This window comes from Ornithorhynchus anatinus, chromosome X1, assembly GCF_004115215.2.
Source record: "Ornithorhynchus anatinus isolate Pmale09 chromosome X1, mOrnAna1.pri.v4, whole genome shotgun sequence".
NCBI lineage: Eukaryota > Metazoa > Chordata > Mammalia > Monotremata > Ornithorhynchidae > Ornithorhynchus > Ornithorhynchus anatinus.
Window position 1 is genome coordinate 95,966,140 of NC_041749.1, and position 23,073 is coordinate 95,989,212.

A 23,073-nucleotide genomic window follows, 5' to 3' on the forward strand; every position below is an offset into this window, starting at 1 on the left:
TTCTCCTAGAAATATTATCCAACCTCAGCTTCATTGACACTGTCCTCTCCTGGTTTTCCTCCTATCTCTCTGGCCGCTCATTCTCAATCTCTTTTAGGGGCTTCTCCTCTGCCTCCCACCATCTAAGTGTGGGAGTGCCTCAACATTCAGTTCTGGATCCCCTTCTATTCTCCATCTACACCCACTCCCTTGGAGAACTCATTCACTCTAATGGCTTCAATTTACCATCTCTATTCGGATGATTCCCAAATCTACATCTCTCTCCTTTTCTTCAGTCTTGCACTTCCTCCTGCCTTCAGGACATCTCTCCTTAGATGTCCACTGACACCGCAAACTTATTGTGTCCAAAGCAGAACTCATCTTCCCACCCAAACCTAGTCCTCCCCCTGACTTTCCTGTCATTTTAGATAGCACCACCATCCTCCCTCCCTCACAAGCCCTTAACCTTGGTGTTATCTTTGACTCATATTCAATCTGTCACCAAATCCTGTCAGTTCAACCTTCACACCACCTCTAAAATCCACCCTGTTCTTGCTATCCAAACCCTCTACCATGTTAATCCAAGCACTCATCCTATCCTGCCTTTATTACCGCATTAGCCTCCTTGCTGATCTCCATGCCCCCTGTCGCTCTCCACTCCGTACTTTAGGATTTGCCTGGATCATATTTCCACAAAAACATTTAGTCCATGTTTCCCTGCTGCTCAAGAACTTCCAGTGGTTGACCATCCACCTCCACATAAAATAGACCTTGGCCTTAAAGCACTCAATCACCTTGCCTCCTCCTACCTTACCTCCCTGATTTCCTACTACAACCCAGCCTGCAAACTTCGCTCCTCTAATGTCAACTTACTCACTGTACCTTGATCTCGTCTATCTCATGGCAAACCTACATCATACCTCTGGCCTGGGTTGCCTTCCCTCTTAATATCTGACAGATGATCACTCTTCCCACCTTCATTGCTTTATTGGAGGCACATTTCCTTCCAGAGGTCTTCCCTGACTAGGCCCTCACTTCCTCTTCTCCCGCTCCCTTCTGCATCTCCCTTGCCCTTGGATTTGCACCCTTTATTCACCCCTCCCTCAGTCCCACAGCACTAAGGTGCATATAATAATAATAATAATAGTGGTACTTGTAAAGTGCTTACTATGTGCCAAGCACTGTTCTAAGTGCTGAGGTAGATACAAGGTAATCAGGGTGTCCCACGTGGGGCTCACAGTCATAATTCCCATTTTACAGAGGAGGTAACTGATGCACAGAGAAGTTAAGTGACTTGCCCAAAGTCACACAGCTAAGTGGCAGAGCCGGGATTAGAACTCACGACCTCTGACTCCCAAGCCCGGGCTCCTTCCACTAAGCCATGCTGCTTCTCAATTCATAATTCCATAATTCATTTATTTTTATTAATGTGTGTCTCCCCCTCTAGACTGTAAGCTTACTCTGGGCAGGGAACGTGTCTACCAACTCTGTTATAATATACTCTCCCAGCCGCTCAGTACAGTGCTGTACATAAAGCAAGTGTTCAATAAATTTGATTGAGTGATCAACCGAAAGGGATCAGTGATGGGATAGATGAGATCTGGGCACAGTTAAGAAGTTGGCGCTAGAGGAGCAAAGTGTGGGGGCTAGGCTGTAGTGGATTAGTGAGGTGAGGCAGAGGGGGCAAGGTGATTGAGTACTTTAAAGGAGTACATGTCTTTTTGTTATTCTGTACCTCCTAAATGCAGCATGGCTCAGTGGAAAGAGCACAGGCTTTGGAGTCAGATGTCATGGGTTCGAATCCCCGCTCTGCCACTTGTCAGCTGTGTGCCTGTGGGCAAATCACTTACCTTCTCTGTGCCTCAGTTCCCTCATCTGTAAAATGGGGATTAAGACTGTGAGCCCCACGTGGGACAACCTGATTCCCCTGTGTCTACCCCAGCACTTAGAACAGTGCTCTGCACATAGTAAGCGCTTAACAAATCCCAACATTATTATTATTAGTAGAATGTCTCGTACCAAATGGGTGCTCAACCAATGCTGCATCTACTATTAATTAGGTATCTGCTGGAGAAGATACAGGGCCTTTTGTATTATGTGACTCATTGTGACAGCTGATCAGATGCCTTTCACTAGGCCATTTGTTTGATCCTTTGAAAGTATCAAAAGAAGTTCACCCTCCCAAAATGAAAACACAGCCCCAGGCTGAAGTATCTGAAAAATGAATCTCACGCTATTATTGTGGCTTGGTGAATCATTTGTGATGTAGGCACAGGTGAAATAGTCCTTTGGGCCCCAGTTAATTGTGGCCTTTGGGATATGGTTATGTATTTTCATAAACTCCATCCCCAAACAGCTTCTAGGTTAAACCTAAAGAAGACCGTCTTCCTCCCCGACAAAGTTTTTCAGTGCTTGAATAACCCACCTGATGAAGGGTGCTTAGACATTAATTCAATTCAGTCATTTTTACTGAGCGTTTACTGTGTACCGAGCATTACTGACAGGGGATGAGGAAACAGTAGGTCAAAAGAGACATGAGAGTTTAAGAGTAAACCAACCCTCTCTTGAATAAGGGCTCTGTGACTGCCCTCAGTGAAAGGGCCAAAAAGCATGACTTTTATAGAATAAGGAAGTAGATGATGGTGGGAAGAGGTTGAGAGTTGCAGCTCTTTTTAAAAGTAAAGTCTCATCTACATAAAAAGTAAGGTATTTTTTAAGTGCTTACTATGTGTCAAGCACTGTTCTAAACACTAGGGTAGATACAAGTTTATCAGGTGGGACACAGTCTTTGTCCCACATGGGGCTCACAACCTAAGGAGGAGGGAGGACAGGTATTGAATCCCCATTTTACAATTGAGGAAGCTGAGACACAGAGAGGTTAAGTGACCTGCCCAAGGTCACATGGCAGGCAAGTGGCAGAGCAGGAATTAGAAGCCTGGTCCCCTGACTCCCGGGCCTGCGCTCTTCCACTGAGCCACACTGTTTCACATGGGTATCGACTTGGTCCTGTGGTCAGATTGCCTTACCTCATGCCTGAATAAATGAAGCAAGTTAGATCGGGTGGAATTCAAAAGTGGCGTAGGAGTCCCACAGGTGGAACAATTGTATTCAGGATGTGCCAGCAGCTGGTCTGATACAAACACTCAGAAACTCTCAGGGCAAATCAGACTTGATTTTGTCTGACACTTTCCCACACAAGGCTGTAAGCGAAGAACTCCATGATCCCCTGCCACCTAGCACTGCAGTAAAGTTCAGAGGAACTGAGGTTCAAAGCTCAAGTTATTTGACCGCGTATGTTTGGTGCTTTAATAGAATAGCTAAAATTACACCTCTTGCTGAAGCTGAGAGGACTACTTTTCAAAACATGGTAATCAAAGATTAAATTAGAGAGATGGTGCTAGTGTAAATTCACCCAACAGCCTGGAATAGTGCCTAACCAACTCTTGTACTGTACTCTCCCAAGTGATGAGAACAGGACTCTTCACACAGTAAGCACTCAATAAATACACTGAGGGATTAACAGACTTTGCTATGGCTATTGCAATGCTTCTTCCAAATGAAGCCAACAACTGAGAAACTTCAAAGGTGCAATACAGGCCCACCTTTGGAGTTGCTAGCTGTCACCAGCTTCCTGTGTAAAAGACTTCCTGTGAAGGCCTGATGAGAAAATAAATGTAGATCTGGAGACTGAAGGAGGCTAGCGCCAGTACGAAGAGGTGGGGAGGGGCTGCAAGGAGCCTGAAATTCTTGTCATCCAGTCACAGCGTTCTACTGATTTTTGTATTTGTGTGTGTGTGTGTGTGAGACAGAGGGTAGGTGTCAGTTACTGGTTGCATTGTTTGGCCGCACTGTAGCACCAGCAGATATCCCCATGACCCGGCCTACACAAACCAGGTGGGAGCTGGGTCCCTTCTTGGCCCCAAGGTTAAGAAATATTTAGACAATTCTGCAACTGAGCAAGGAGAAACCACATGGCCTAGTGGAAAGAGCATGGGCCTAGGAGGCAGGGGACCTGGGTTCTAATTATAGTTCGGTCACTTGCCTGCTGTGTGACCTTGGGCAAGTCACATAACTTCTCTGTGTATTTGTAAATGAATTCGTTCTTGTCTTTTATGTTGGTTTTGGTGTTGTATTGCTTTACCACTCCATATGTGTCTGTTGCCAGTCCCCTCTCCCCACTTATATTCTTAGATTGTGAGGCTCTTTAGGGACAGGAACTGTGTCTAATTCCCACCTGGGGATTTTTTTTCCAGCACTGAGTACAGTGATATGCATACCAAAAGTGCTTAATAAATACAATTACTCTTCCTACCGGGATTGTCGACTGTAATCCCACCCTCCTCAAACCTTGGTATATTCCTCCATATCACATGAATTTTTAAATCTTCCACATCCATAGCATAGGCTGCTGGACAACTTGAGTATGATAATCATTACCTCTTTTACCCTCAACCCAGCCTGGATGAGCTGAGGGGAATGTGGGACAAGCAGCCACCAGTTGACTAGAAAGGCTTTGTTGATGCTCACGCAGTGTGGGTTCTTGACTTTTTTTTTTTTAATGGAATTTGTTAACAGCTTACTATTTGCCCGGCACTGTACTAAACACAAGACAATCAGATAAGTGAATTGGACACAGTCCCCCTCCCATATGTTCACTGTCATTGTTCAGATGAGGAAACTAAGGCACTGAGAAGTTAAGTGACTTACCCAAGATCACTTAAACTCACTAGTGATTGTCATTTCATAGTCTTGCCAGCTTAAGATGGAAGAAACCGCCCCCTCATCCTTCATCCAGGAACCGAGCTCTCCCCATAAATAAAAAAGGAGTGACAATTCAAAAAAGATAATCTTTTAATAAAAATTATTTGTAAAAACACTAATATTTCAGAAAGCAAAATATACCTTAAAACATCTATAAAAGAACATTTGGTCCTTTTAAAACAAAAAAGCTCCCCTTCAATTTAAATACATTTCTTATTTACAAAGATTAAACAAACAATATCAATTATAATTGCAAATTATATTGCACATTACACTGAGTGAAGAAGCACAATAGCGCTATATATTTCAACAAGTTATCGCAGCAGTTTCCAACACTTTGTAAAAAACAGATTTTTTTCCATTCTAGTGCAGAATAAATAAAAACTGTGCCCTGTGTTCTGCAATATAATGAGGCTACAGGAAGGTGAATGATCTGAATTTTTTCAGATAAACGTTTTACCCGGTTCACATTTAGTTCATGTGTGCATTATACTTAGCCTATCCCATGGTCTAAAGGATAACATTTCGCTCTAATCTTCCATCCAACTTCTGTGTAATCACAGCTGCCATGTTTGTAGCTCATTTCTGGCTTTTTCTCTCACTGGGGGATCCCCACACACACGCCCCACTCCATGGGACAGAGTGGAGGTACAAGAGTGGGGTAGTGAAGAGAAGGATCACTTTGAGGCTGCTTATGCTACACTAATCCTGGGAGGGCAGAGTTCTTGCACCACTAGCTTTCAAATGTCCAAAACCCTTCAGGATTTATGAAAAGGGATGGAACAGTTCGAGTGTTCTCTTTTACACAGAGAGATATGGATCACCAAAAAGGTGCAGGCCGTCTCCATCCTGGTGCACTGATCCTATGTTAATCCAAGCGGAGATTACACAGGGCATAGTGAGCATGGGAACTGCTAAATTGGGAAATATTTCCTACCGCAAGGCCTCAGCGTAGCATCCAAAGGGAATTGTAAAAATCTGAGTTAAGGCTAGTAAAGTTGCAAAGCTGGCTAGTACTTCTGTTTTAGACCTACTCTTGATCATGTGCAGTACAGATGTACATGAAACCAGTCCTATATTTTGGGCTTTTTTCATCCTATCAACATTCGAATCTTATCTTTGTAGGCACATGATTTTCAGGATTTTTTTGCAAATATGTTTCAGTATGCGTGTGCCGAAGCAACCTCAGAGCAGTCAGGCTTCTCAAGGCAGAAAAAAAAAATGCTCTCATTCACATAATTAAACAGAACTCATTGCATTCTTTCTCCAATAGCTATCAGACTGAATTGTCACTTTCAATGACATGTGGCACGTAGCCACATGTACCATTGGCCTTTCGCCCTCAACCATTGGGGTTTAGCATCTTGGGAGTGTGCTTTGATTTGGCATGGAGCTTAAATATAGGGATTTTAGTGAAACCACTGATTCTCAAAAATTCTCATTCATACAGGTGCAACAACAAGGCAAGAAAGTTCTGGCTAAATGCACAACATATTTGTTTTATGTTCAGAAAGTCTAGCACGATGTCCCTGAGATGTATGAGTGGCAGAGAAAGGAGTACAGGCCTGGAACACCCGTGCTTAGAGTAAGGGAGTTTGGAGAGGGCTGGAGGAAGCAGAGATGATGAAAGAGGGGTGAAAGCAGTGATGGGGGCAAAAGAGGTGGAGAGAGATGTGGGGAGGAAGAAAGAAGTGGAGGAAGAACAGGAGAAGGAACAGTGGAAGAAGATCAGGAGCAGTGGAAGACAAATCGCAGAAGCAGGAGATGGAGCAAGCGCAGGGACCTATGGTCACCGAAAGGTGTCAAGGAAGACGTCTGAGAGTGGGCAATGTGAGGGTTGTTTCTCACTGCTGGCAAGGTAGTGCACGTTGCAGTTCTCCAGTCACAGATTCTCCCACCTAGACACTCCTCTGCCTTCACCTCGATGGCCTTAGCAGGGTTGCTGGAGAAGAGAATGGTAACAGAGGTTCCAACTACAGGAAGCTGATGGCAAATGGAGTAGGCTTTCATGAGCAAAATAATACTTGAAAACATTAATCTTTGATGCCTATTCTTGTTTCAATAAAACATTTGTTTTATGTCAAGTTGAAAAATAAGAATTGAGCCTAAAGTTTTAGAAATACCAAGTACTTCAAAGTAGTCTTCCTAAATATAAAAAAAAAAATATAAAATGTATGGTACTTACAAAAAGAAAATGAAATGCTCCCATTCGGCTCGAGGTGGACATTCTCTCCAATGGGACAAGTGCTATGGCCTAGTTGGTTGTTTCCTTCCTCGGACAACATTTCCTTAGGAAATGGTTTGAGGAAAAAAAGCAGCTTGAAAAGAGAAACAGTAGCAGACGGACACATGAAACTGGATTTTAAAAGCAAAATCTTTATACGGAAACGTATTGTGCCTGAGGATATTATACGACGTGGAATCAAACCACTCATTTTTCCAAGTTTAATTATGGTTTGGGCTGCATCTTCAGGCTCACCAGTTTGGCATCGTTTGAGCTCATGGAAATTCAAACAGTTCCCCTTGAAAAAATGCAAGCAGGACTTTTTTTTTTAGTTCAGATATAGGTTCCCCCCCAAAATGGACCTTTACCTAGATTCAGTTCCATTTTCTTACTAAATTGCGAGCCTCACAAACTGTATTAGGCTGAAAAAACGGATCTGTCCAGTTTGGGGGAAAGAAAAAGCAAACAAACCACAAAACTACTCCTTAGGCTGTTCTGCTTCTAGTTCCTCTATTCCTATATACAAGCCCAGGGGAGTCTAACCTGAACAAACATGCTAAAATAATGAGCATCTTAGCTTTCCTATGACCAACATCAAAGTTATTTTAAGGCACTAACCTAAAATGTGTATGTTGGAACTGCTCAAGGAATGTAATAGGGGAATTCTGGTCCCACTCATTTCTAGTCTTTCCCCCTCTCCATCCCTCTATATTGGCACTAGATACAAGAAAGAGATTTTTAGCCCAAAGCAGATTAGGAACAAGGAGCTTGGTTAGCACATATGGGAGCACCTGAAACGCTTAAAATAAGAGCTGAGTTCCGTTTTTTGCATTTTCTTTTCCTCCGAGGTATCCAGGTCTTGAGCGGCAAGGGTCTTGTTCTTTAGGTCCCTAAATTCATGTTCAAATTAAAACTCCAATCTGATTGCCTATTACAGTCTCCATACAATGAGCCATTGTGTAGAATCTTATTACTTGTTAAGGTTGACTAGAATAACTGCTTTATCAGAAGTGAAACAAACATATGAGGATTGCTTGTGCTCAATGCCTGACTTTTCTAGATTGTTTTATACAAACCAATAATGCATAGAAGAATGGGTTATTGCTAACCTGGGAGAACAGCCCAATAATGAAATTAGTGAGGAAAAGCTGGAGTTTTCAGAGACAGCAAAAAGTTATTCCAAGTAAACCTCAGATCTTTTCAGAGGGATTTCAGTCATAATCCCAGAACAAAGAGGTAGCAATACTGCATTTATGGCAAGTGATAGCAAATATTAAACACTTGTAAATCCCAAAGTATTCAACCTTTGTTGGTAATTGTAATCAAGCTTTGGCACTCTTAATTTTCCTCAGGTGGCAAATTACCTCAAACTAGACAATCTAAGACCTCCTCAGTTTCAAATTAAATCCTACACAAACCTGGAGGCATTTTTATTGAACAGAGAATCATTAAAATATGCATGTATATTATAATAGATGTGCAGTTGGAAAGAATTGCCTACGTCATTCCTGACCCAATCCATAGTCTTTCTTCCATCGGTTCAGTTGCTTCTTTTTATATTGCTACCCAAACAGTAACAACTTAGATCAGGCCCACCATCTGATCAATCTGTCTCATATAGACACTTTTCAGAGGCAGAGAATACCTTCTCTCATCAGGAACTCGATTGCACTGTGAAGAAAAGAAATTTTTTTTTTTAAATTACTTTCCCCCCACCCCCACCTCAATTCTGAATTCAAGTCTCCACAGAGTTTCAGCCTCTGGGAAATATAATTGTGAGCTTAGTCCCTTCAGGTATTGGGATTTTGAAAATCCAAATGTAGAAGATACTAATGCTTTACAATTATTACTTTAGAATAAGCTCCATAGTTTTTGTGGACCATTATAATTGTGAGCTTAGTCCCTTCAGGTATTGGGATTTTGAAAATCCAAATGTAGAAGATACTAATGCTTTACAATTATTACTTTAGAATAAGCGCCATAGTTTTTGTGGACCATTATAATTGTGAGCTTAGTCCCTTCAGGTATTGGGATTTTGAAAATCCAAATGTAGAAGATACTAATGCTTTACAATTATTACTTTAGAATAAGCTCCATAGTTTTTGTGGACCATTAAAGTAAAACAAAAGAGCAAAAATACTGTTGACTGTAAAAGCAGCACACCCGGACAGTTTAATCCTCCCAAAATTCTCCAGCTACAATTTTCAGAAAACAAAAGCGGTTTTTGATTCTTTGTCCTAAATCCCAGAGTTACTTAACCAAACACTCGAAGTGCTTCCTTTTTAAAACAGAATAGTTTTCTGCAACCAGATACAAATTAAAATTAAGTCAGCATGACTTTTCCCTGGCTGGGAATATTGCCTCTGTGTAATAATAATAATAATGTTGGGATTTGTTAAGCACTTACTATGTGCCAAGCACTGTTCTAAGCGCTGGGGTAGACACAGGGGAATCAGGTTGTCCCACGTGGGGCTCACAGTCTTAATCCCCATTTTACAGATGAAGTAACTGAGGCACCGAGAAGTTAAGTGACTTGCCCAAAGTCACACAGCTGACAAGTGGCCGAGCCGGGATTCGAACCCATGACCTCTGACTCCAAAGCCCGTGCTCTTTTCACTGAGCCACGCTGCTTCTCTGTGGAAGGGAACCATCATCATTAACAGGATTTACTCAGCAGCTACTTTATGCAACACACTTCACTAGGCATTATTGAGGCTAAATATAAGGGAACTTACAAGGGAAATAAGAAAACAGAACACTCAAGCATATGAATAGATGTGATGGAAGAGTATAAACAACAGAAAATTTACAGATTAGATACAAGTGCACAGAAAGCTGTAATGGACATAGTAACCAGGGCAGACAGGATAAATCAGGGAAGGTTTCAGGCAGGCAGAAGGTTTTTAGGCAGGCTTTGAAGGCAGGTAGGACTGTAGCTTGGCAAAGCAACAGGGAGAGGGGCAGATCAGCTGGGGAAAAGGGGGTGAATAATGGCTCAGAGGTCAGAGAGTAAAGGAAAAACAGTGAAACGAAGCAGAATGGGCAAGCTGGGGTGTAGCAGAAAAGGAAGTCAGTTAGAGAGAACCTTGAAGCTGATGGGTTAAGGGCTGCAGCCTGATGTGAGCAGCAATTGGAAGTTCTCAACGGTTTTGAAGGATAGGAACGATGTGCATAGATCAGCATTTGAGAAGAAGGATTTCTGGAACTGCAGAAAGGAGAGACTGACCCACTGCCCCGCTGCAAAAGTCAGTGGAAAATTACTGACATAATACAGGCTTCTCCCTGTAAAGTGCTAAGAAGGGTTCTTACACACACACCCTCACCCCCCACAAGCCTTTGCTTCCCAATGAGCTCTCAAACTTTTCAGTTTGCTACTCCAGTGGTCCCTGGGTCCTTGTTTTGTACCATCAAAGTCCAGTCAATGGGACGGAGGCCAGAAGGCAGACCCCAAAATCAAGATCTAAAACCAGATTTACCCATGTATAGCAAACGTTGAACACCCCCTTTACAGAGGCCCATTTTCACAGCTCGAGAATTCTGTTTTATCACCCTTCAAATATTGTAAGTTTCTTTATATTTACCCTCAGTAATGCCTAGTGGAGTGGGTTGCATAACGTAGCTGCTGAGAAAATCCCATTAAGGACAGGTGGTTTCCTTTAACAGACATAACATTAAGGCAAAGGAGCAAAGAGACAGATTGCCTTCATATACCCTTGATAAGGTAAACACTCCAGGTTTTACCTAAGGGGCTTGGGTTAAGGAGAGTTTAGTCTGCCGGACTCCTCTCCAGTTTTATGTACACAGCAAAACCCACCTCCTCCCTCGATTAACCCATGCATCCCCCAACCAACCCACAAAATACCTAATCCATTTTTTTCTCAATTCATTAAGTGTTGTCCATTTGTCTTGGTTCCTCTATTAAATGGTAAGCTCATCAAATGTGGGGATTGAACTGATATTTCAACATGTACACCAAGAGTAGGTGGGCTCAATACCCAGTGGACACTTAACTACTGGGTGAACAACATCAAGTGTTCTCCCATCATTCATTAATTCAATCGTATTTATTGAGTGCTTCCTGTGTGCAGTGCACTGTACTAAGCACTTGGGAAAGTACAATATAGTAATAAAGAGAGACAATCCCTGCCCACAGTAAGCTCACAGTCTTGCGGGGGAAGACAGACAACAATACAAGTAAATAGACATCAATATAAATAAAATTACAGATACATATATACGTGCTGTGGAGCGGGGAGAAGGGAGAAGAGCAAAGGGAGTGAGTCAGGGTGACACGGAAAGAGTGGGAGATGAGGAAAAGTGGGGGTTAGTCTGGGAAGGCCTGTTGGAGGAGATGTGCCTTCAGTAAGGCTTTGAAGGTTGGGGGGAGAGTATCTGGTGGATTTGAGGAGGGACAGCTTTCCAGGTCAGAGGTAGGATGTGGGCCAGGGGTCGGTGGCAAAACAGGCGAGACCAAGGCAGTGAGGAGGTTGGCACCAGAGGAGGAGTGTGCAAGTTGGGTTGTAGAAGAAAAGGGAGGTGAAGTAGGAGGGGGTGGAGAGCTTTAAAGCCAATAGTGAGGAGGTTTTTTTGATGCAGAGGTGGATGGGCAAGTACTGGAGATTTTTGAGGAGGGGGGTGACATGACCTGAACGTTTCTGTAGAAAAATAATCCAGACAGCGTAGAGAAGTATGGACTGGAGTGGGGAGAGGCAGGAGGTTGGGAAGTGAGAAAGGAGGCTGATGCCACCACCAATGCCCATCATATTTAATTTACGAAACATGTTATGGCAACACCGACTGGATCTGAGTAGAGACCAAATCCACATTTGAAGAAAAAGTCCTGAAACCAATTCTTCATAAGCCTTGCTGCACAAACAGAATGGGTATTCAGTACAGTGGTTTCCACTGCAGTTTTACAGACTCCCCTCTACCCATATACGAATCACTGGAGCAAATGTATAGCTGCTGCATTCAATATTCCAAAAGGAAACAATTTTCACTTAAAGGCCCAACGACATGGATTTGCTTTTTCCCCCACTCCGTGACTCATTAAAGCAATTAATCTTTTCCTTCACCACCCTGCCCTCCACTTACATTTGAGCTTGAGTTGATAACTTTTAATTCTGCAGGTTTGGATCTGTGCATATGTTTTTCCACCTCAGTCTCCCCTTGATCCTCTGGAAAGATGTTTTTCCAGGGTAAATCCCGAAGGTGTTTGTCCACAGACACAATGTGTCCCTCAGTAGTAAACATATACTTATTTCCAGATCTGTGCACTGGATTCTCCTCATCAAACAACTAGAGCGGGATGAAAAAGATGCAATTTTATTCTTCAAAGTGCACTGGAGAAAGCACATTAACTGACCATGCTTTCACCCAGAATGATGATTAAATAATATCTTAGGTTTTACCAGATCCTGCTTTTTAAAAAATAAATGGCATCGTAATGTATTAGATCTAGAACTACACATTTTGGAAAAGCACAGGAAAAATTATGATGCAGGCGAGATAGGTTCTGAAAGAGAAGTACTCACAAAAGTACCTCTCACTTTTTGCACAATTTTGGCAACCCAAAACACGGGAGAAGCTATTATGTGGGGAATCAATAGCAATAAGGGGAGAAGGAGAAAAGAAAAAAGAAAAAAATTGGAGGAAAAAAGGGAAGAAGAAAGTGAAAAGTAAGAGGGAAGCAGTGTGGCCTAGTAGATAGAGCAGAGGAGTCAGAAGGACCTGGGTTCTAACTCAGCTCCACTACTTGTCTGTGGGATGTTGGGCAAGTCACTTCACTTCTCTGGGACTCAATTACCTCATCTCTAAAATGGGGATTAAGACTATATACCTCAACCTGATTAGCTTGTATCTACCCCAGTGCTTAGTACACTGCCCAGCACATAGTAAGCACTTAAATACTATATATATTTTTTTTTTAAAAGGAGGACCTTTGCTTCTACTGAACTCCTCCAAGTACTGCATACAGTAGGCACTCATTGAATTACAGTAAACACTCTGCTCCCTCAACCAAAAATTGTAAGGTTCAAAAATGAAATCTTTGTGATGTGAGCCTGTTTCCTGGCCATCCTGACTCTAAGCCTCTTCCTTTGTGGGCAGGTAACTTGTCTACCACTCTGCTGGGCTGTCCCCTCCCATCTGCATAGTACAGTGCTCTGCACACAGTAAGCACTCAATAAATACCACTGATTGATTCACAGAAATCATTTTTTTATTTCCTCCTCAAAACTCACAGGGCGGGGTGGAAAGAATTATGAGGGTACAATTATATGATGTGAGGTACATTTTGGAACAAAAGAAACAAAGTGAAGAAAATTTTTCAATGAATAGAGCAGCTTTTCAAAAACTCAAAAGTGAATACCACACGAGGCAGGTAGGTACCAGTGTACAAAACCCTCCTATTTTTGTTAATGGTATTTGTTAAATGCTTACTGTGTCGAGCACTGTTCTAAGTCATTTCATTCATTCATTCAATAGTATTTATTGAGCGCTTACTATGTGCAGAGCACTGTACTAAGTGCTTGGAATGAACAAATCGGTAAAGATACAGTCCCTGCCCTATGACGGGCTTACAGTCTAATCGGGGGAGACAGACAGACAAGAACAATAGCAATAAATAGACTCAAGGGGATGAACATCTCATTAAGACAATAGCAAATAAATAGAATCAAGGTGATGTATATCTCATTAACGAAATAAATAGGGTAATGAAAATATATACAGTTGAGCGGACGAGTACAGTGCTGAGGGGATGGGAAGGGAGAGGGGGAGGAGCAGAGGGAAAGGGGGGAAAAGAGGGTTTAGCTGTGGAGAGGTGAAGTGGAGGGTAGCGGGAGCAGAGGGAAAAGGGGAGCTCAGTCTGGGAAGGCCTCTTGGAGGAGGTGAGCTTTAAGTAGGGTTTTGAAGAGGGGAAGAGAATTAGTTTGGTGGAGGTGAGGAGGGAGGGCATTCCAGGACCACGGGAGGACGTGGCCCAGGCGTCGACAGCGGGAGAGGCAAGAACGGGGGACGGTGAGGAGGTGGGCGGCAGAGGAGCGGAGCGTGTGGGATGGGCAGTGGAAAGAGATAAGGGAGGAGAGGTAGGAGGGGGCAAGGTGATGGAGAGCCTTGAAGCCTAGAGTGAGAAGTTTTTGTTTTGTGCGGAGGTTGATAGGCAACCACTGGAGGTTTTTAAGAAGGGGAGTGACACGCCCAGAGCGTTTCTGCAGGAAGATGAGCCGGGCAGCAGAGTGAAGAATAGCGGGGAGAAAGAGGAGGAAGGGAGATCAGAGAGCAGGCTGACACAGTAATCTAGCCGGGATATTACAAGAGCCTGTAACAGTAAGATAGCCGTTTGGGTGGAGAGGAAAGGGCGGATCTTGGCGATATTATAAAGGTAAGACTGGCAGGTTTTGGTGACAGATTGGATGTGTGGGGTGAACAAGAGAGCCGAGTCAAAGATGACACCGAGGTTGCGGGCCTGAGAGACGGGAAGGATGGAGGTACCATCCACAGTGATAGGGAAGTCAGGGAGAGGACAGGGCTTGGGAGGGAAGATGAGGAGCTCAGTTTGGTCATGTTGAGTTTTAGGTGGCGGACAGACATCCAGGTAGAGACGTCTTGGAGGCAGGAAGAGATACGAGACTGAAGGGAGGGGGAGAGGACAGGGGAAGAGATGTAGATCTGTGTGGGTAGATATAATTAATCAGATTGTACACAGTCCCTATCCTGCATGGGGCTCATAGTCTAACAGGTTTTGAATCCCAATTTTACAGTTGAGGAAACTGAGGCACACAGAAGTCAAGTGACTTGCCCAAAGCCACACAGCAAGAAATTGGAAGAGCTGAAATTAGAACCCTAGTCCTCCGACTCCCAGGCCCATGCACTTTCCACTCGACTATGCTGCTTCTCTTATTGCCATCCAGGACACAAGGTAAAGAGAATAATGCAACACGCCTATTCTCAAAGTTCACCAACACACACAAATTCCCAAGAATATCTAATGAAACACGTTAACAAGAAAGGAAAGGGAGAAAAGGAAAAGAAAGTAAAAAGAGAAAAGAAAGAGGGGAGAGAAGAAAATGACAATTGCCAGGACAGAATTTGGGGATGCCAAGTTTCTTTTTAGGCCTCAGGTTTGTGGGCATGTGCTAATTTCATACATGATGAGCATTTTCAAAAGGTAACTCTCTTCCTTAATGGTGCAATTTCAGCAACTTCAAGGCTTGAAAACAAGCCAAGCTTCATTGTTGCGAGACAAATATTCCCCGCAGATCTATGCAAATGGCTCCAAAAAACTCTCACTTCATCATTGAATTTGGCTGTGTTCCCCTTAAGCATTTTGATACTCACCCCAGCCCCATGATTCTGGATTTACACCCTTTATTCACCCCTCCTTCAGCTCCACAGCACTTACATACATTACTGTAATTTAATTTATATTAATGTCTCAATTTTAGGGTTCAAAAATGAAATCTTTTTTGGTGTGAGCCTGTATCCTTGGTGTTCTGACTCTAAGCCTCTTCCTTTGTGGACAGGGAACGTGTCTACCAATTCTGTTGTACTATACTCTTCCTAGCACTTAGTACAGTGCTCTGCACAGAATAAGTGCTCAATAAAATGATTAATTTCTGTACATACCTTCATACTTTCCTATTTCCCCTATCCCTAATCTAGTTTAATATCTCTCACCCCCTCTAGAGTGTAAGCTCCTTGTGGGCAGCGATCGTGGCTATCAACTCTGTTGTATTGTACTTTCCCAAAGGTTTAGTACAGTGCTCTGCACACAGTAAGTGCTCAGTAAATACCAGTGATTGTTCTCAGAGGAAAGCAATACTACAAATGTGAAATTTGGCCGCTGCAGTGAGAGGGAGTAGAGGACAAGAAAACCCAGGAGGCTTTGCAACTTAATTCACTATAACTCAGTATCCAAATCCAACCCCGGCCAAAGACGCTTCATTAGGGGAAAATATTGCAAAATACATACCAGATACAAATATTTACAGGTCTCACTGAGAAAGAAGCTCTCCATTCGATCTTCTTTTGACTTGTCTATAACATGGTGCAAAGTAGCATAACCACATCTGAAAGAGAATTTTCTTTTTCATTCTTCTGACCAATAGAATATATTTTATATTTTACATGCTTTTAACAGCTCAATGAAGCTATTATCTGCCATATGGGCTTCAAATTATTTAATGCATTTTTCTTATAGCATTTGCACAATGACAGTAATCATGAATAGCACGAGGGATAATAAACCTACTGAGATCACAAAAAGGCTAGTTTGATATCACCATAGTACTAAGCTATTCCAGAATATAAGTGATCTGGATTCAATTTTAGGAGACTCACTTTTGAAGGTTTAAAAATGAGACAGCAGACTACAATCTGCAAATATAAGATAGAGGCACCAAGAAAAAAAAAATGGTTCTTGGATCTCAAATGAACTGATTGCATTGATCACATTTATAAAATAGAAACAAAGTGTGTTTTTTTTTAATTTCAGAGGGCAGAATAACATTTAGCTAGGCCAGCTAGACATAGAACAAAAAGCAGGTAACAAGGAAAGAAAGTAACTATAAACTGACTTGACTCTTGTGTACTTCTCCAGACTCTGGAGAATATCCATTCCCACATGGAGGTAAAAAGGATTCTTGGTTGCCTAGAAAAAACAAATACAAATACACATATAAACCCAGAAAAGAAGAATAGAAGTAAACTACACAAATAATCATCACAAGGACTGGAGAATTTCAACTCAAGGACAATTGCAAGTCAAAGAATGAAAGGGCAAAGTCTTCACTTATTAGGTACTAGAAAAAATAAAAGGGGAAAATGATTTAGATGCAGCCCAATCCATTTCTCGTTTACCCACTGTCTTAAGCTGGTGCCATTTGCTTCTACTATCAGGCCGCCAAAGGGTTACAGACAAAACTATCTTTGCCTCTAAATGAGCAAGACATAAAACCTTATCCCAGTCTTACACCTAGCTTCATGTAAGTATATGCTGAAGCCATAAACCTAAAACAAATGCTCACCTTCCTAATCAACCCAAGCCATTAGCCACCTTAGCACTCATATGTATAAATGTTCATTATTCATTTAATGACATATTTCATTTCTATCATTCATATATACTTAACTTTTATCTGTTGTATATTTGGAAATTTACATCCATTTGCCTCCTCCATTAGGCAGGAAACTACTGAGGGCAGAAACCACGTATTTTACTTCTGGTGTAAATTTCCTAGCTTCTAAAACAGTCCTCTGAAATCAATAGGAGAAGCAACAACTCTAGGGGGAGGGCGTTGGGGGTCATTTTTACCAAACAACTGGGTCTGTGCGGATGATGTTGGAGCTTCAACCTAATAATTTTGGGGGGTTTCCCATTCTAGTCCTTGAAGTAATAAGGGATCAGTGACTCTCTTCCATCCCCAGAGTCTGGGGGCTGGGCCTGGCATCAGCTTAAAGTGACTAATGGACTTCCTACCAAGTGGGGGTGGGGGGGAAAGAGAAAGAGAGGGAGCAAGAGAAAGAGAGAGGGGAAAAGAGAGAGGGGGAAAGAGAAAGAGAGAGGGAGAAAGAGAGAGGGAGAAGGGGGGGGGAAGAGAAAGAGAAAGGAGAGGGAAAGAGAAAGAGAAAGAAAAAAGAAAGACGCATTGATTTTTTCCCTCTGCTCTGTCCATCTGGGAGCTTCTCCCTAACTTTATCTCCCTGGTCCTCAAAATGAGAAGCTGCCTTCCCCATCCAATAATATTCAATAAATTTGTTGTTTGGTGATGATAAGACCTTAGACAGCACACACTAGTGTGTTCCAAAAATTTCTTTACTGGTAGGTAGACATAACCTGAGTTTTGGCATGTTTCTGCAAAAGCTCTTGATTGTGAGAAGCAGCATTGCGTTGAGTAGGGATTGTCTCTATTTGTTGCTGAATTGTACTTTCCAAACACTTAGTACAGTGCTCTACACAGAGTAAGTGCTCAATAAATACGATTGAATGAATAAATGAGAGTCAGAGGACCTGGATTCTAATCCCACTCTGCCATTTGCCTGCTATGCGACTTCTCTGTGCTTTAGTTTCCTCATCTGTAAAATGGGGACTCAGTGCCTACTCTCCCTGCTTCTTAGACTGCAAGGCTTTTCCTGGAGCTTTACTGACCTTCTCTCCCTGCATCTAGTAAGTAATAATACTTATTGGCCACAACATACTAATAAAAAAATTACTATTCTAAGCACTTGAGAAAGCACAACAGAGGCAAAAGATATTTCCTATGTCTGCTTCATTGCCCATTCTATACCCTTCCCCAAACTGTATAAGCTTAAGAATGCTGAAATTTCAGCTAGCACCTTTGAGCAGCAGCCTTTATTGAACACCTACTATATGCAGAGGATTGCATCAAGCCCTTGGGGACTATACAATAAAACTAGACATCAATACACAATCTATCCCTGAACGAGATCCAGTACCTGGTACAGAAGATATGTCGATTCCACCAGCTCTGGCCTCAGTGGATAGAAAAGGACCTCCGGAGCCTGCAGTTGCCAATTGTATCTTTCCGGAAGTGCACCATATCGCTTCCATATGGCATAATAAAAGGCATGGAGGCAAATGGCATCCTCCACATCCCCTATTAAAACCTAAAGAGAAGGACCGTATCGGGGAACCACAATGGTGATTCTCAGAGAAGCAATATTAACTCCCAACTTTCCCCTCTAGTCATTGCTGATTCTCAGTATAATTTCAGACCCACAAATGCAGTTGGTAATCCCACATCCCAGTAAGTAAAGCTTGGGACCCTCTGACAAGTGGAATAATTTACATTTTGTACACCCAAAATACAGGGCATGGAGGCTTGAACAGCATTGAGAAAAGATACTAAAAATAGTCCACCCAGCTCTTATGAGAAAGAGAGAGAGACAAGGAAATCACTTTCTGAAACACAGTTTTCCATTTTCCAGTGGAAGCTTGGTAAACCTTCAGACCAGGTGCTGCTGGTGTAGCTGGTCCTGGCGAATCTGGCCAAATTGGACAGGCCAGACCCCAAAAACACCCTATTCAACTGTGGGCCAACCCAAGAGATGAATGAAGAACCCAATTTCCAAAGCCAGATAGCTACCCTTCAAGGTGAAAATGACATCAAGATACCTGCAGTCCAGGGAAAAAAGCTTGCAGGGAATCAATCCAGGTGTTCATCAGCTGCCCACTGAACATGTTGACATTAACATACAGTGGAGGGTCTCCTTCACCTTCATTACACGCTTCACGGCTATCAAAAAAATCAACCACGGCATTCGATAAAAAGAAAATGATAAGGGCAGGCACATTATATACGAACTGCAATTTTCAGTTTTCTCAAGGGCATAAGTCTACAAGGAGTTTCTCTGTCTGACTTGCCAAGAAGCACCATTTCACCTTTTGAAACTGGGGAAATATGCCATTTTACTGTAATTTTTTTTTTAATGGTTCAATGAACCTGGCCAATTGTAACACCACATTCTATTTCCAGACACAGATTGTTGTGTTTTTGGTACATAGATTATTGCCAACTACATGTCATTAAGTTCAAAAATGTCTTTAGCACCATACAAGAACATGTAGTTAGACACTGCCCTGTCCAAGGGAAGGAGTTAAAATCTGTGCAAGTCAGAAGAGATATTAATGTGGAAGAAAAAAAGGAACTCAGTAAGTGAAAAGTTAAAATGGTGTGAGAAGTAGGCAGGTGCCTTAATGACCCTGAAATTGCCATTCTGAATTTAATTTTAAAAACAGAAATGGAGAAAAAAGAAACGTGAAGGACAGGGAGAAAATGAATAGGTGAAAGAGACATACAGAACTGTCATGAACTACTAATTGGTAACCTTTCTCAAAGCAAAGTTCTGCAAAGAATTTGCAGGGAGTTTTCTCTACATAATGACCATATTTGCATTCAGAGGAGTCAGTGAAATTTAACACAATAAAAACTTAAAAATACTTAATTTAAATGTGAAACAGGAAGTACGAAAATGAGGAAGCATTGCGAAGCTTGAACTCAGGAATCTTTGAATTTTGTTCATAAGGTAATAAAAAAGTGTCAAGGGGACATACCCTCTTCTTAAGTAGTTCTGAATACTCTGATACGCAGCATTAAACATCTCTAAATCTTCTTTTTCTCCAAAGAGAATGTAAGATTTCAAGAGATATTCATAGAATGAATCCAATCCAGCACCCAGGCCACTTTGCTTCCCAACCCAATGTCCAGTTTGAATGTTCACAACATTTCCTGAGAAGAAAAACCAAAATTAGATCATCACAGGTGAATTAATCAGTTCCCAATTTCTCATTTACTAACTCCCTCTACCTGTCTTCCTGTCTTCTGGTCATTTGATTTCTCTCAGTAGCATTTTCAACCCAGGGAGGGGAGAAGGAACCAAACTTCAGGTGTCAATTGCTTAACTTCATTAGATTACACCACCATCTTATGGCAGCAAGAGTCCCATCTTGCTCTGTTTAAAGCAGATATTCTTTTTGAAATAATTCAAACAAGTGCTCATTAGCAGTAGAAGTGGAGAGCATAAGCATGTAAGCTTATAACTCGCAAAATAAGTACCATTTTACATAGCCACTCTCTGCTTTCCTCCCCACCCCCCAGAAGAAATCCAGGAATTTTCTGTACATGCAAAGATGTATTCCAGGTTTCAGTCCAGAATCAAAATCTCATTTCCAAATTATTATGGTATTTAAGTGCTTACTGTGTGTCAAGCACTGTTCTAAGCACTGGGGTAGATACAAGTTAATCAGGTTGGACACTGTCCCTGTCCCACATAGGGCTCAGTCTAAGCAGGAGGAAGAATGGGTATTGAATCCCCATTTTAAAGATGAGGAAACTGAGGCACAGACAAGTTCAGTGACTTGCTCAAGCACACCAGGCAACTGGGAGAGCTGGAATTTGTACTCTCCCAAGCACTTAGTACAGGAATCTGCAGACAATAAGCACTCAATAAATACCATTGATTGTTTAGAACCCAGGACCTCTGACTCCCAGGACCATGCTCTCTCCAGGCCACACTACTTCTCAATTCCATCTAGACCAAAATCACCATTAGATTTTAACTGTCATAAATACACAGTAGAGTGAAGCTATACTTTCAATCGGTCCTTTAACTGATTAGATTTTTATAAAAATAGAAAGCCTGGTCACTGGTAATGCCCTAGACAAATATTTAAATACAAAATTATAAAGCAGTGTAAAATGATCTGAAATTAATCTTTAAAAGTGCATCCATTTGCAAACTATTTTAAAATGAAAGTTCAGAGAACCCAAATCAGTAGGAATTCTTCCCTAAATAAGGTTGTTTTCCCACCAAACCTAATACCTCCCCTCTCTAAGACCCAGTAGTCACCTGCTCACTCTAAAAAGTTGGGTACATTGGAAATGGAAGAGCATTATACCTGAAATCATGTCAGGATTTCAAAGTTATTTCAGCATTTCTTGTTTCAAGAGGAACAGATATGAAAAAAAGAAAAAGGGGAGGAGAGGAAAGACAGAAGAGGAAGGCATATGGAGAATGGTGGAAGAGATGGCAAGATAACAGAATAAGTTGCCCTGCAGTTCCAACTGGGTGAAAAACACATCACTGCACCTAATAATCCAGTGTCATTGCTTCGGAGATTCCAGAGGGCTTTCACTGCTCTCCTGGCCACCCATTCAAATGTGGAATCCCCCAACAGTCGGCTAAGAATCCCAAATTCCACCAGCAAGGAGCCAGCTCCTGCAGTACATGTCTCATTATTGCTATCAGGGGGGACGCCTTTCTTTAGATTCACCTGAAGACAATAAGAGAAATACATCTGTAAAGAGCAGTGCCAGCATCTGAATGTCACCTATTGCCACTGGACTACAAAGTTTCACTTGGTGTCAATTCTAAACTCCATTAGATCCCCTTCTTAGTCTTCAGCCATGGTGGCTTTTTAATCACTTATCACGAGCAAACCAGATTCAGGTCTCATTATCCAGATCAAGCCTTAAGGGATTCATAATAATAATAATAATGGTATTTGTTAAGTGCTTACTATGTGCCAAGCACTGTTCTAAGCGCTGGGGTAGATACAAGGTAATCAGGTTGTACCACTTGGGGCTCACAGTCTTAATCCCCATTTTACAGATGAGGTAACTGAGGCACAGAGAAGTGAAGTGACTTGCCCAAAGTCACCCAGCTGATAAGTAGCAGAGCCGGGATTAGAACCCAGAACCTCTGACTCCCAAGCCCATGCTCTTTCCACTATGCCACGCTGCTTCTCCACCTCATTGTTGAACCATTGCTTTGTGTGCGGGGGGTTACTTTTTAAAAAAAGTTATACAGGCTCTGCAAATTTGGGTTCTGGAATAAACACGAGACTGGTGTACAGCTACAGTAACTCTTAAAATTTTATTCTGCGAATGTGGCACGACAAGTACTCTCTCTCTCTCTCTCACACATACAAAAAACAAACATCTATGACAGCACATTTCATCAGCATGCCTTTAAAGTCTGACAATTCTCTCCTCATTATCTGAAAGACTGAACCAATTCCCCAAGCTCAAGAAAGCCACACTCCACAAGGACAACAGTCTCATTCCAGAATCCAGTTCACCAAATAGGAACTTGAAGTTCATCTGAAAGAAATTATGCCTTGGTGCAATATCTGATTCATTATACCTACCCGAGGATAAGGAATTCCGGTTTTTGTGTTTTCAAAGGCAGGTAGTAGCCTCACAGCTAGGTCATGAGCCATATGTAATAACTCGTTATCATAATCTTTAATGGTCATGTTCCCAAAAGGCTGCTTGGAATCAATTATTATTCTGTGGGCAGAGAGAAGACTTCCCAGGACTCTGTTTTCAAAATAAAAATAAAAAAAACCAAACAATAATCAATCAATGGCATTTATTGAGCACTTACTGGGTGCAGAGCACTGTATTAAGCACTTGAGAGAGTACAATATACCAGAGTAGTAGACACATTACCTGCCCACGAGCTCACACAAATATAAATATTCCAGAGACACATCTGACTTAGAATTCATTCAATCATACTTACTGAGCGCTCACTGTGTGCAAAGTCAAAAACCCTGATGAATTAGATCAGTTAGAAGTCTCTTG

General features: G+C 42.0%; 1 protein-coding gene across 6 annotated transcripts in view; it reads right to left on the reverse strand.

Moving 5' to 3' along the window:
* Positions 1-4,812: 4,812 nt before the first annotated feature.
* Positions 4,813-23,073, reverse strand: part of EDEM1 (ER degradation enhancing alpha-mannosidase like protein 1) — a 31,794-nt gene continuing 13,533 nt past the window's right edge. For 2 of the 6 annotated variants that reach the window (XM_029050783.2, XM_029050777.2), the window contains 9 exons: positions 22,635-22,806; positions 21,575-21,758; positions 20,040-20,214; positions 19,101-19,221; positions 18,422-18,592; positions 16,543-16,616; positions 15,939-16,035; positions 12,059-12,262; positions 4,813-7,058 (listed from right to left, as the gene is read on the reverse strand). In XM_029050783.2, coding sequence (XP_028906616.1) covers positions 6,846-7,058; positions 12,059-12,262; positions 15,939-16,035; positions 16,543-16,616; positions 18,422-18,592; positions 19,101-19,221; positions 20,040-20,214; positions 21,575-21,758; positions 22,635-22,806 — 1,411 coding nt within the window. In that variant the 3' untranslated portion in view covers positions 4,813-6,845. Of the gene's footprint in view, positions 7,059-7,096; positions 8,636-12,058; positions 12,263-15,938; positions 16,036-16,542; positions 16,617-18,421; positions 18,593-19,100; positions 19,222-20,039; positions 20,215-21,574; positions 21,759-22,634; positions 22,807-23,073 lie in introns of those variants that run through there. The other 4 variants (XM_029050778.2, XM_029050780.2, XM_029050779.2 and 1 more) reach the window with 4 other exon arrangements.